Source organism: Diadema antillarum, unplaced genomic scaffold (genome assembly GCF_040938485.1).
Source record: "Diadema antillarum isolate AM-2024a unplaced genomic scaffold, OU_Dant_1.0 scf00000095, whole genome shotgun sequence".
In the NCBI taxonomy this organism is placed as follows: domain Eukaryota; kingdom Metazoa; phylum Echinodermata; class Echinoidea; order Diadematoida; family Diadematidae; genus Diadema; species Diadema antillarum.
Window position 1 is genome coordinate 1,464,633 of NW_027270984.1, and position 15,652 is coordinate 1,480,284.

At 37.5% G+C, this 15,652-nt stretch overlaps 1 protein-coding gene across 1 annotated transcript; it reads right to left on the minus strand.

The window, feature by feature from the left end:
- Positions 1-1,474: 1,474 nt before the first annotated feature.
- LOC139718470 (proline-rich transmembrane protein 1-like) lies at positions 1,475-8,631 on the minus strand. The gene is made up of 4 exons (XM_071629942.1): positions 8,560-8,631; positions 5,638-5,810; positions 3,487-3,624; positions 1,475-2,154 (listed from the first exon to the last, which is right to left on the minus strand). Exons 1-4 carry the CDS (start codon positions 8,564-8,566, stop codon positions 1,963-1,965), a joined length of 510 nt encoding a protein of 169 aa, XP_071486043.1. The 5' UTR covers positions 8,567-8,631; the 3' UTR covers positions 1,475-1,962.
- Positions 8,632-15,652: the final 7,021 nt, after the last annotated feature.

The window sequence follows — 15,652 nt, forward strand, 5'->3', positions numbered from 1 at the left end:
GTACATGTATCTTACATAGAGATAAATTGAAAAAAAAAAAGAAAAAGATAGTGTAGATAGAAAGACGAACAAACGTCTCTACACACAGCAAGTAAACAAAATAAGTAGACCAGTGGATGGAGTTAGCGCCCAGTCCATGTAGTCCATGCGCCCACTATGTATGCATTATATGCATGTATATATATATATATATATATATAATACATATAATATATATATATACATATACATTGTATATATATATATATATGCATATATATATATATATGCATATATATATATACACTGTATATATATAAATATATATATATATACATAATACATATAATATATATATCTATATATATACATAATACATATAATATATATATATACATATACATTGTATATATATATATATATATGCATATATATATATATATATATATATATATATTCATTTATCTTTAACTATCATGAGGACTTCAACGTAGACATGTTAATTCTACGCACAAATGTATTACATGGAAACATCTACGTTGTACACGTACTTCATCTTTTCTTTTTTTATGATAGAATTTATTCAATACTAGTATTTCGCAAAGGGTAACATAATGGAAGAATAGATAAATCGATCCATGAAAAGCACAAAAGAAAAATCAGCCAAGTCGGTCATGAAAAAAAAACAAGAGTAAAAAAAGCAAGAACAAACACGAAGCATGTTGTACTTGATATCGTAAGGTTTCGTTTATTCCGATGCCTGTGTTTTTTTTATATCTCTTTTTAAGATTACATGGAAAGAAACTCAGCCCGTTACCCTGAAATGTTTATTCACACAAGTGGTGACGTTTTGCGATAAATACATTAATGTACTTCTGCGTAGATTAATCAGAGAATATAACAAAATTTAGGCGATTAAAAATCACTTCTCCTAATATCCCCTTCCCTCATAAAAAAAAAAGAGGGGGGGGGGGGAGGTGAAAAGTATTATTTATTTAGCGTGGATCTACTTTCCAACTCCACGAGCGTAAACAAACATCACAAACACAAATGTATAGAAACACCTTCATATTTACATTACATTGGACAACTATAGGGAATGGTTAATACATAAAAGGAAATATTTTCTGGTCACTTTTGAAAGTTGGAAATAAATAAGATAAAACTTTCAGATCAGTGGCAAATTTAATGGGTCCATTTTATACTAGTTCGTTCATTCAGAATGCACATAGTTTCCATGAAATTAGTTTTTCCTTTGACAGGCTTAAATTTGCCGAATATTGAATAGTTGAGTAAACTCAATAACATCCGGTTTTGATGACCTTAGGGATCGAGACTAATGCATCTTTAAGAATTAATTGTGATATAAATTTTGCTTTTGAAAAGGTAAAATTCATCACTCACCCTTTAACACCGTTTGTCTATACTTTTCGTTGTCAATTAGGAGATTTGACCACGCTTTATGTGTGTGTGTGTGTGTGTGTGTGTGTTTAAAGAATATATTGCTCTCTTTCTTCCTCGCTCTATCTCTCTCTCCCTTTATCTCGCAAATATATTCCAGCTGCTTACATGTCCCTTTTTCCGTGCAGTTGGAATATGAATGAATTTAAGCCAATATTTTCAGTTCTGTCTATTCTTGAGAGAACGGAAATTATATACATGTACAAGAGTACAAACCAACTCATAATCATTAAGTTGTAATAACACTCTTATGTCTATATAAAAAAGGTACTCAAATACACCTCTAGATATTGGAAGAGCTAAGGAGTTACGCCTTTTTACAGCATGAAAGTCTACTCGAAGAGCTGAATAAGTAGATTATTTTTTCATGGGTATACCGGAAATATTATCAAATCAGCCTGAATAACAGCAATGATAGTATTAGTATACAATTCACCACAGGAAGTATTGTACGGGAGCACTTCATACAGTGAATAGGTGCTGATGAATGCCTAGGCGATCACACCATAACAGTGTGTGCAATCAGCGGCCATTTTGGAGGCCAGCTTGGTCCAGCAGCTGCGGCAGGATGGCTACGTAGTACACGACAAGGAAACCATAGAGAAGGACCTGGATGAGGATACCGGAGATGAGACCAGCGAGCGACCACCGTTTGGCTGCCCTCGAGGCTTCCCGGGCCCCCATCATATCACCGATCGTGTAACGGTTCCTCACCTGTGGATAATGGTTAGAATGGTTGATTCTTTGGGTGCACGTCGCAAGACCGACACCCACGAGACCTAACAGCCCACGAGTCATACAGCCCATGAGTTCGACACTAAGCAAACAAGGCCCGGTGAGCGACACATTAAGCCCCGTGTTGTAATGTCGAACTCGTGGGCTGTTTTTACCCAGTGTCGAACTCATGGGCTGTATGACTCGTGGGTCTTTTTTTTTGTCAGTGCGAGCTCGTGGCCTGTATGACTCGTGGGATTAACCCGATTCTTCTCGTTGTTATAGGCCTCTCCCACTTCACTCACTGCCCAGAACAGACGGAGATTGATATCCTAATTTCGTTCCACGTTGAATTATTTTTGTCTCTTCATGCAGATCAAAATGGCATATTAGTCAAAAGTAAAAAGCAAATTATATTAACAAAAATTCAAGATTTGATTTGATTTCCGCCTTTTTCACAAAAGGAATTTTAGAAAGAAATAATCCAAAAATTATTATAAATTGAAAAGTATTACGAATACGTGTAGTAATCATACACTACAATATACTTATCTTACAGTTGAAAAATAATCGAACATCAAGTCAAAATATTACAGCTAAATGCAGTAGACCGCCATCTTAAGCAAACTTGATTTTGATGGCGTTCCTTTAATTTGACGGCGTATCCTTTTTTTTAAATACATCAATTAAGATTGACATTAGTCTTGGGAAAACTTTAAAGTGATATGCGGTAAACATGATCATGGGTGTTTCAAAACAAGACAACAACACGTGTGCACTAAGTAATATTGCTGCTTACTAACGTGTCCAAGCTGAAGCATCAAAGCCCCTTAAAATTTATCATTTACCATATTATTGGGAAAGTCTAAAGCTCCCATATGGGGCATGTCCTGCATAACTTCGTTGAATCTTCAACTCAGGCTATATTGAAGTCCCAACAAAATCACATTTATTCGTAAAGACCGTCTGCAATCAACTATTTGGCTCTGTTCTGACGTGAGTGCGTGTGTTTGTGCGTGTGTGCAGGTTTTATCAAAAGTGAGCAGTGTACGCACACACACACAAACACACTCGCAAATGTAACATCCGGGTAATTCGTTCATTCATTCATTCATTCATTCATTTGTTTATTCATTAAGTCGTTCATATATTCATGTATTCATTCATGACCATATAAAATATTAATTTATTTACTTATTCATTTATTCAGTGGCGACTTATTTTATTCTATTTTATCGATTAATCAGTTAATTACTATTATCATTTTTTTGTGCTAAATGAGCAACGGCGATTAACTATCGTTATCGCCGATGTTATGTACTAGACGCTTACCTCCATTGCCTTGACGACGCCAATGATTCCGAAGGGAAGACAGCAGCAGACGGTTACAACGAGGGCCAGAGGAAGGTAGTCGGGTGGTTGCGGCTCAGTCTGGCGCACCATGAAGCTCGGCTGTGGGGGAGCCTGGTACTGGATACATTATGTGTGAAAATAGAACGTAATAACGTTATATCAATGTTATAAAAGCGATTAGAACATCACGGTCTTATATATATCCAGGGCAGCCTCTTTAGACTTATCACTTGCAGAGGACCATAAGTACTCCCAGCACACCGGTACATGATGTACCCGTTTATACGCCCGAGTCAACAGGGATCTTTCAGAGGGCAAAACATCTTATTAAAGTGTTAGCGTACCGAGCCTTACCTTCTACTACGAGTATACAAGACTATGCGGCGCCCCCACTGTGACGTCACAATGACGTCAGGCCAACCACTTCGTTTGCCGGAAAAATTAGTCATAGCGTTTAAAGATTTCTGACACAGAGATGAATCTTTGGACACTAACGAAATAAAAATAATGATCAGGGAGCTGTAAACAATGGCGCACACTAGTAATTAAGTGATCGTAGAGATGCGAGAGAAAATGGTGTATGTATTCTTTTTTCAGGGTGATAAATTCATTTCCATGCATGCAGATCGAAATTGATATCTAATCTAAGATAAGGTAAGTTTTTACCAACAAAGATTTCTCTTTCTTGGTTGTAACAGCTCACACGATGTTTATAACTTTGGGCGATAGTTAAGCTGTATCCTCTGTCTACTTAAGGCGGGGAAATTGAGGGGGAGGGGGAGGGGATATTACATGCTAGAAAACTACAATGGTTGAAGGTGCTTCTTCATTTCTAAGTTGAATTTCATAGCTGGAGTAACATTTAAACATTCATAACAATAACACCGAAACATATTTAAAGACGAAGTTTTGGAAGCTTCACGTGTTTTTTAGGAAACTGGTATCAGCCATAATCCAATTCAAATCTGGATGAAGTAATCAAATGATATCATTCATCTCCGAAAATGTCTTTCTATGACCTTTACAGAAACGTTTACTAAATATCGATTTTGCTGTGAAATCAACACAAATAGTATCTTTTTTAACAGAAGGATTGTGTAGTTTGAATGATTTAGTAAAAATGATTTTCGAGGGGTGCATAGGGTTGCTGATTAAGTAGCTATTCATATTATAGTTTTGTAATGGTCAGTTCAATCAAAGACTTGTGAAGGTGTAACATCAGCACCTCACGTCATTTGCATCAAAGACTATCTTCACGACAAAAACCATTTTTGTGTGCCAAAACAAACAAAACAATATCATGAAACTTTGGAATCTCCATGATTACTGTATATTCTGAAGTGATATCTAATTAATTTGTTATACTGGAGAAACCAAATAATCTGACTCTTATTATGTAGTCCCATTCAATACGGACCAGTGAACAAAAATTCCTCACACTTTCTGCTTTCGTCAGCACCCTGTCTTTATCTCATAAACCTCTTTACTAGCAGTACTTGGGAATATACCAATTTTATTGATAATATAAGTTAATAATATATAAAAATATGTTTCAGGGAATAACAATCTGTGCTTACAGTGACATCCCACCAAGTCAGCTTATACTACGTCACATAATTAGACGATTATTAATAGTAAATTTCTGTTTTCCGAATAATTGTTCCTGTCAATTTTCTATTGCCTTTTCTGCCCCCCCCCAAAAAAAATGTAATTTGTACTTTGCGTAATTATTTCCGTATGTCACAGAACAAGCACGCGACTGCTTTGTGTTTAGTTGTGTTTCCTTAACTGAAGAACAGTTTTGTTGCAAATAAATCGAAAATAAAAAATATCGAGACAAAAGTGTAGCAACATGACTTGAAAGGAAATTAAAAAAGAGAAGCAAAGATACGTGCACCCAAGTCAGAAGACTGCAATCCCTCAAAATATATATACAAACAATCATATTATATATATATAGGCCTATATATATATTATATATGTATTTATATTTATATATTATATTCATATGTTATATTTATATATTATATTTATGTATCATATTCATATATCATATATCTTATTTATATTTACATATAATATATAATAATGTACCCGTATAAGTACATCTATAGCGAAGATTATATTTACCGCTTGCTGGAAATTCGGATTCGACTGGTAGACAGGCGGTGGCAGGCCTACTGGGGGGACTACCCCCTCTCCGTAACCATCAGGAACATTGGGAAGGGGGGCATAACCATTCTTTCCGACAGCTGGTGAGGGGTGCAGCTCACCGGCCTCTCTCGCTTTCTCCGTGGCTGACGCTGGAAGGGGGTGGATATAAGAAAGAATGATGATTACTGTAACCCCCACTTTAAAATGTTATTGGTTGGGGTGAGGATCCAGCTTTTAACTTTTTGCAAGATACCTAAAACCATTAATGAAAATGTTAAAGAGCATACGATTCTAAGATAAATTCAAAGTTTATTTGATGATAATCGGTTTTAAAGTGGATGAAACACACACAAAAAAACCATAGTAAAACAATGCGATTCTAATGAAAGGTGGGTGCAACCTTATATTAGTATCACTTTGTTTGATTTCTCAGCCATTTGGAAACCAATTTTCATCATAATACAAATTTCAATTTCAAATCTGTAAAATAAAGTTAGAAATCGACAACTTCGTAACCAATACATTTGTACGTACTACTGTTATAAAAGGGAAATGGTTCGTGATAGAAATTTCAAAGAAATTAAAAACAGACGGCTTCTGCTCTGCGTATTACTATAGGCCACTTCTGTAATGTACATACACTGTTTTTATAGACGGTTCCTTTTCTATACAGCCTAGTACAATGTATAAGCGAAACTTGTTATTCACCTAATCCCTTCAATTGAAATTCACATTACGCAGAAATTCACATACACAATCCTTCAGTTGTTGGTATAAGGTAGGGTAAACTTCTAGCAAGCTTTGTAGTTGTTAAGCCTCTCTGTGCCAGGGACTTTGGACAGTGTGTATAACCCTATGTGGCTTTTCCTGCCAAACAGCACTTAAAGCAGACAATGGGTTGAGGCGATTGTTCTTAAACAAAACAAAACAAAACAAAACAAAACAAAACAAAACAAAACAAAACAAATGCATAAATGAATAGGTCTATTTTTATGACAAGAACAATTTCTTGTGAGAATGTGAAAAGTGCTCAAAGACTGAATTTCAGTGCATGCCATCAACGATTGTGTTAGGCTGTATTTACGTGTACATAGTTTTGCTTTCAGTTTATCCAAACCATGTCAGCAGAAAACGGATACTTTTAACATCCTTTTATGGACAGCATAAAATAACACTATGAAGTAGCACTCTTTCAACATTACAATTTGTAGCAAGATAATACAACTCACAAGAATTTCATAGCAGGACAAATTACGATTAATTCTTCATGATTCATTGTATTTGGGCACCGGAAATGGCGGCAGGAAAAGAAGAAAACAAGAAGATGATGATGAAGAAGAAGAAGAAGAAGAAGAAGAAGAAGAAGAAGAAGAAGAAGAAGAAAAAAAAAAGAACGACTTTCTTGAACCCGAGGTGTCAGTTGGCAAACGGAAATGCAATTATGAGATAATAATCATACAAAGAGAATGAATGTACACACGATAAAGAGGATATAGAATGATCACATGCCACATGTACAGGACTTTATTTGGTGTGCCCGTACATGTAGTCAATTGTGTACAGTATAGAATAATGTGGGAATCCCCGGGAACATTTTTTTTTTTGTCAAAACATCGCTCCATGAAGGCAAGGAGCTCTGCTATCGTTCGCGTTTATAAAATCGTAGGCATAATCAACATAGAGATCTATAATTTGAAATGTTTTTGTGACCCTGACATGCTCTATTTATCATAGTTCACATTCAGACGATGTCAAAGATTACGTCTGTAGTGACAGCATTATCGTGGACAATATCTGTGTCATAGCAAAATTTGATTTCCGCTTCTTCATCAGCGAAAAGAATATGTATAATATATAAATGTGTTAAGAAGCTTGACATTCTTCATTCCTCATTCCTAACTGCAAGCGCAGATGACAATTAACCGAAAGATCGGTCTGTATCTGGTCGTCGGGGATATGTCCCGCGATGACTGCGTCTGGCTTCACGGATCCCCTCTGGAGGAGAGCGATAACGTAAAAATAAATAAATAAATAAATAAATAAATAAAAGATTCCTCCGGACAGACGGATCTTTCTAAGATGACATATGAAATCGGTGCGAGATATTTCTGTTTATAGTGGATCCAACGATGCACTTTTTATATTCTGTGGTTTTTGCCTATAAAACATGATCCGAAAACTCACTGCAGAATAGGGAAATACTGCGCTTGCAGTTAGGAATGAGGAATGAAGAATATCAAGTTTCTTGATACATTTATATACGCAACAATTAGGACCACGACATAACGTAACACCCTGAAGTCTGTCTTAATCAGGGCAGGGGGCTAGCAACGGGCTGAGATTATTGTCATGTCGTCAGTTTGACTAAACGTGCGCACAGCATGCATCATGTAAAATCAATAATCGCTTGGCAGTAATTTACATAATCCTACAGACACATCGTCATCATAGATTTTACATAACGCTATGATTTTATCAACCCAACAGGGCACGAGTTCGGTGTCTGCTGAAAGCCTTATTATTTCAAGGATCTGTAGCATTGCATTTCCCTAATCAAACACTCGGTTTGCAGTAGCGTGTACTTCCTACATTTCCTCAATCAACACGTCCTGTATATTGGGGATTTCTCCCCTTTCATCAGGGAGGTGACCTCCCTGCTTTTACACACTGCGCGTCATGCTTTCACACAGCGGTACAATATACGAGCCTACTTCAGAATTCCGCAGACAAGAGCCGCTCACGGCACACGACCATCGCTACTACAAACGAAGAGTACAATGCCAACATACGAGCCGTTCTCCCGCGTCAAAATTGGTCGACTACAAGTGCTTATATTCTCGCTCGCTTTGCACACGTACCAATTTATCTATTCACTTAGAGAAACCGCATATTACTTACCGGACATGATGATGTTATAGTGTTTTACAACACAAAGCTGGAATGATGTAGATAACCAGGGCAAACCGCAATTGCGATGTTAGAAGGTAACATACAACACTTGTATTTGCTCGCGTTGACTCTCGTAGGTGTCGACAGCGATTTTTACTATGACGTCATTCTCAAAAATAGGTTCGAAGTCCTCGCTAGGGATATTTCGAGTTCGACAGATCAAACTAGCTGGGAAGAAATGTCGACGCGGAATGTCGATCAAAAACCTTGTTTTCCTCGATAATGATTTCACAACAACGATATATTTTCCCCGTTTTCTTTTCTAACACAGTAATTTTGCTTGTAATAAAAGAGACCACGAAAATGCTTGAACGCATCAGTAAACAGAGTAGATCGTACAGCTTTCTCTTCTGCTTGTATTATCCAACATTACATTTGCATCTAAGTTGATAGTATTAGTAATGACTGTGATAACGAAGACACAGTTTCTGTTGATACGGGCAGAAATTTTCCATTCTGTTGATGATTACTACAATCATGATATGACAACTTAAACACTTAATAAGTCATGTTGGCTATATGAATCTTTAATATGGGTATTATTACTATTACGCTGATGTTATGCTATCATCGTTTTTATCGATGGAAGGCATAATAGCATGATGTACCAACATTATAACTTTGAATGATATTACACCCGTACTACATCCATATTGTTATCCACTCCTTATTAAATAGTTACCTAACGATGAAATGATAACAGTTAGGTGATGATAATGATGATATCTTAATCATTGGTATCATTTTGATATCATGACAATAACAAAAAGAAAAAAAATACACATACGCCCCTCCCCCTAATGTGTAAAAACATGCATGATAACACAAACCTATAGTCACGGTGGTATAACAGGGGCGGATCCAGGAATTCTGTAAAAAAAAGAAGGGGGGCTCAACTAATATTTCTGGTGCCACTTCCGGGTTTCATTTCAATTTTCTCTTTTTATTTCTTTTGTTTTTAACGAAAAATAAAGGGATGGGGGGGGGGGGGGGGGGCTCGCCGATTGCGCCCCAATATGGATTCGCCACTGCATAATGCAGGACCAAACGATAAAAACTACCGGTGATGCTGCCACGTGGCATATTTCTGAGTTTCCGAATAATAAATGAGCAAAACTCACGATGTTCAAGAAGATGAAGAAGGAGAAGAAGAAGAAGAAAATCAAACAAACAAACAAGCACCGGTGCGCATAGAGGTTGATATCATTCACCTCCTAATCATGTACCACCATCCATCAGAATTTTCATTGTGTTGATTTTGATTCCTGTCATTATATAGATAAAAAAGGTATTAATGACGTAAAAATTACGGAAGACGGCATGAAAATACTCAGTCACTTGAAGGCGCACGAAGACATTAACTACGACATAACTTCACCAAAATCACAGTAGGCCTACTGTGCACGCCGAATGAAAGAAAGAAAGAAACACACACACACACACGCACACACACACACACTCACACACACACACACACACACACACACACACACACACACACGCTCACTCACACACACACACACACACATACACACACACAATTTTCCCAATCATTGAGTGTGTTGCAAATGTCAGTGACAAAAAGTTCACATCCGATTCGCCCAAATTTTATGCACTGAAAATTTAATTTCCTGTTCGAAAATATTAAGGAAAAATGTGCTAAATCAAATTATTGTTGAACTCTCTTTGTGCCTTAAAAGGTGCAATCACACATCGCCGGTTTAGATGGCGGTTCATGGCGGTTCAGCAAATCGCCGTGCTCCGCCAAAGACCGTGTTTACACCGTACACAAACCGTGGTCATTCGTCATTTATCCGCCATGAACCCCGAGAACCGCGGGGAGCCGCGGGGAACCGCCAGAAAAATTAAACATGTTTAATTTTTCGTGGCGGTCTTGGCGGTTTGAAATGGACCGTGTTCACATCGCCGTTCATCGTGTAAAGAACGGCATCCTCCGTGTTTGCACCGCAAGATCCTTGATAATACCGTGTTAACACCGCCATAATTTTCAAGCGAAAAGAAACAATGAACTTAAAAGAGAATAATGGCTCCGGCGACACTTCGTGGCGGAGCAATAAAAAATGGAGAAAAAAGCAAAGATGAACCCATAATCCAAGATCGGGGAAATATATTGAATGCTATCATATAACTAGTAGTTTCCTTACGTGTTTAACACATATACAGTAAGAAATAAAGTTTAATGTTCAGAAAGTTGTTAGGTATGTTGAATTACCTTATTTACATTAAAACCATCATTTACATTAAAAGGTAAGTTCATAATTATTATCAAAACTTAACAGCTTTTAAGATGGCCAGCAACGTGAACCTGATACGTTAACACAGAAGACTTATGTAAATATGTTATGTTGATACAGATATGTTGAAACTTAAGAGAGTAGAGGGAAAAGCAATGTTGAAACTTGAAAAAAAAGATCACCATTATTGTGTTACGTGAACCTGTAAGTAAAGAGGAAACTATGCACACATACTGTATATGCTTCTTTGATAATGTATAATGTATAATGTACATATGTCTTTTTATTGACTATTGTTAAAGATATTATCATCATCATTGCCGTTCTTATAAAGCGCACAATACCTTTGGCAAGGTCTCTATGCGTTTAAGAGGGGAACAAAAAGATATATAGGAAAAGGTAATTTCAGAAACAGCAACATGCTGCATTAATCATCATCTACAATTACTATGCTACTATTTTAACAGATAAGTTTTTAAAAACATTTTGGACTTATTGATGGAACTTGCATGTTTTATCACTTGGGGTGCTGTTCCACAGTTCTGGGGCTGCATAAACTTTGTTTGTCATAGTAGTTTGTTTTAATGGATCGAGGGTATCACATACAGATTCCCCTTACGATTTAGGAACTCTCATAGGCTCATATTTCACAAGGAGCTCTGAAAGGTAAGAAGGAGCAATTTTGTGAAAACATGGATAAACAAGCAACAAGATCTTAAATTCAATACGCGAAATAATTATGTGAAAACTTAATGAAGAAAAAGAGAGACGTTGAAACAAGCAAGTACATGTACTTGTACATCACTCGATAAATAAATCTGCAAATGAACAGGAATCTTTGGAAACTTTGTTGGATTCTGCTTTGATAACTATGTATGTCATTTAATGACAGTTAATACAGATATTTTGAAAATTAAAAGAGAAAAATAGCACGTTGAAACTTGAAGATAATTGCTTGTTGCATCACTTATATCAATCTGTAAAACACAGGGGGTTACAACGTTTCATAATTTCTTTAAAATTGTGTTTAACTAACAAAGCAAAACGCTCCTTGTTGAAAGCCATTGAGGACAAGTGAAAGGGCTCTGATTGCATCCAACTACCTGGGCTTGGTATGGACTCCTCCACCTTCCGGGGAGATCCGTGTTACTACCGCGTCAATCCACGTTTGCTTCGTGTTCAAAAAGTGTTGAGAACGTAGTCACATCGCGTTTAAGTGCTTTCCGCCATCATTGGGACACGGTTCACGGCGGTTTGAGAACCGCCATGAACCGCCATCTAAACCGGCGATGTGTGATCGCACCTTACGGATCCTTGCAATCCATTATGGCATAACATCAATAATATTGTTTAACTTATACAAAGAGCCTCCTATACCCAAACTGGACATGATATATACCAACTGGATCATTATCATAATCATCTGTAACGTTAGCATTGACAATGACATCATAGATAAACCCCTAGAAGAATATTTACATCTTTAAGACTTATATTATATGTAGTAGCAAATGTTGGATTTATATTTTCTTTCTCTAAGTTCCTACAGATTTCCAAATCCTGTCAGGCCTTCAAATTTTCCAGATGAAAATGGAAAGCTACCGATGTCAAAATAGAGAAATGAAAATCACATTTAAAAATAAATCTTCCTCCAACAAACCTAAACAGTGGCTGAGGGGGGGGGGGGGGGTGTGCATCTTGCCCCCGGCCCTCTTTAATTTCCTGAAAATAAAATAAATAAAAAGAAACAAATGAAAGGGAGGCGCTTGCGCCCCTTTAATTTTCGACTGTAGGGTCAGCTGAATAAACCCGGAAGTGGCACCAGAAATATTTTTGCGCCCCCTCTCTTTCCGGAATTCCATGATAAGCATAATGCGCTGTGTGTTAACAAACAATTTGAAATTGTTTTTTTTTTCTGGTCATGTACCATATACATAATCTTATTTGATGGATTACTTTCCTTTTAATTCCGTCTTTTCACGCCATAAAAACCCAAAATGTATAATCATCAATCCTCTCTACTTCAGGAAATATACATTGAGGAACCAATATAAAGTGACGAAAAATATTAAATTTTGACAATAAATATTTTTCTTAAAATTCAAATCACACACACACACACACAAATGTATCCAGATCATGGGCCAGATCACAGCACCAAATACTAATCAGTTGTTCCTTTTATCACATTGGCTATATGTCCTGAAAATTTAAGCGAAATCCATTCAAAACTCTTTAGAATTATATTGCCATAAAAAAAATGAATAAACCCAGACAAACAAACAAACGTACGTTGGGTTGGATTGAATCAACGACCTCATGATTGCTATTTGTTGTTATTGGGTGTGTTTGTTTGTTTGTTTGTTTTTTTGGTTATGCAGTCAGTTACAACAAAAAGGAATAGATGCAAGAACCATTAATTATAAATTAATGAATATGCAGTATTCACTAATGAGCCTTCACAATATTGGACTAAAGCTCGTTTGTCTTAAATGGGTATCATGACACCTGTCTCGCAATCAGGAGGTCGTTGGTTCGAGTCCAACCTGAGTATGACAATGATTTTTATCAGGGTATGTGTGACCATGGAGGTAGAACCATGGTATGACCATAATTTTATCAGGGCTACTACTACTCAAACACTGAGCATTCTGTGTTTATTTACGTCGATGAAGGGCAATTCATCAATCAGCCACAATTAGAAATAACACCTCGACGCAAGAATGATTAATTTAGATAAACGAACAAACGCCTGCAAAGACATAATCTCCTTGGCTGGAATTAACCACCCGAAAATCACAAAAGTTATCGTGGCGACAAGATTTGATACCACTTGAAAATTTGACGAATAGGGACTACTCGTACAAATTAGGCCTATGTGACATGTACGTAAACACATCCAGGACATCGCGTCCTTGTTATAATAGGAAGCGCATTAAATGCTGTGGTACTTGTATAAGGACTGATTGTCCGAAAGAAGAAAGAGATGAATGCATTATCCAAGTTGTTTTAGCCCGTGGCGTCGACTGTCCTTACCCTTGTCAAGAAGAAGAAAAGAAAAGAACAAAGATGTTTTATTGTTGAAAGCGTTTGTACCCTTTCAATTGTTGCACGAAATCAGCTGATGCAGCCGTCTGTTTATCGAACACACCCTCCGGAGCACGACCACTGATCGAGGCACTATCGCCACACACACAGCAGCGACATCCGGATCCAAGCACATTATTGATGATCTTGAAGCGGTGAAGCCATGCACAGTGTATTTTCAATAGGAAGGAAACGTTTGTAGTTCAGCGAACGTGCATAGCACGGTGTACTATGCTGTGAGGGCCATTTTGATGCTGGTGTTGACATGTTTTGAAGAGCGCAGCAAGACTGCCGGCTTATTCGTATAAGAGAGATCCATTGCTTTCAATCAGGGTGTGAGTGGAGATCCGACTGACATCAGGACTATATGCTGTCATCACAGGTCATGAAGCTTGTGTATGTAGCATCACCTCATCTCAGCGAGTGGTAGTTCGAAAGCCTCGGTCTGTTTCTGCAGGGATATCATTCGACCAACAAATAATGGCTCCATGTTAACACTATTGTGCATGAGACGGTTTGTGGGGAACAAGATTTATACTAAGTACTCTATGATGATGAGCGGGGACAGTGATTCCTGAGAAGAAACGCGAATGAAGCTCTAGTTTCCGATCTCCTCGATATATTACAAGTAAGTAGAGCTATTGCATATTCAGAGACTCCAACCCCAAGCACCTTCTGATCTGGAGATTCTCCCGCCCGAAACCCCTAGCAAACGGGAGACTCCAAGTTGATGTGTGCGAAGCGCGAAGTTCCTAGGGTTCTAGATGCTCTCTGGCAATGTCTGGTGCTATCTAAGGCTTATTTTTTCAACATACGATAGCAATAAGTAAGAAATCCTTTCCAACGGGAGACACAGAGCCAGGGCGGGAGAAATCAAATCTCAAACGGGAGAACGGGAGATTTGCAAAAATGGCTTTTCGGCGGGAGATCTCCCGTCGAAAACGGGAGGGTTGGAGCCTCTGCATATTGTTATACCAATGAGCTAAAATGTCAAAGATATTGTTTATATTATTTTCCGCTACTGTCTTGTAATGAATAGGTCGCGGCCGGTAGACTGAAAAATCCGTCCGTCCGGAGTAGTTTTGACGTACATATCCCCGACGATGAAAATACAGAATGATATTTCTGTCAAGGGACGAGAATTTTTTTTTAGTGTGTGTGTGTGTGTGTGTGTGGGGGGGGGGGGGGGTGGGGGGGGGGGCGCTATACCCCTGCTTCCGCAGTTCCTGTACTGCATGTGTTAGTGATTTTTTGTGTTTGTATTAAAGGACAAGTCCACCTTCATGATAATTATACAGTAGGCTACATGTAGGCCTATAGGTGAATTGAGTGAATTCAGCAATATTAGTAGAAAACATCAATGAAAGTTATAGGGGAAAGTCGGACAATCCTTTCAAAAGTTATGCATTTTAAAAGTATCTGTGCAGTCACTGCTGGATGAGAAGACTACTACAGTGTATGATGTCACATACGATAAGGAAAATATAAAGAGAATTTCACAAAATTGTATTCTTAAAAAAGTACATATGTCATTTCCTCGACTTGTCACTGACGTATGTTAGGGATATTATTATTCCCCTGTCTTCTGAAAGGGGCAAATCGAGCGTTTTCTTATGCGAGAAAAGTGAAAATATGTTAAAGGGACTGTACAGTAATGGTTGAGGTGGGGATTCATGTTTTGAACATCCTTAAGTGAGATA

Bases quoted from the DNA above. Each gene is read 5' to 3' on its own strand.
- LOC139718470 (XM_071629942.1), bottom strand. The intron at 3,625-5,637 runs GTAAATATAATC...TAATGTATCCAG, and splicing joins ATCCGAATTTCCAGCAAGCG to TACCAGGCTCCCCCACAGCC. The intron at 2,155-3,486 runs GTAAGCGTCTAG...CATTATCCACAG, and splicing joins GCGTCGTCAAGGCAATGGAG to GTGAGGAACCGTTACACGAT.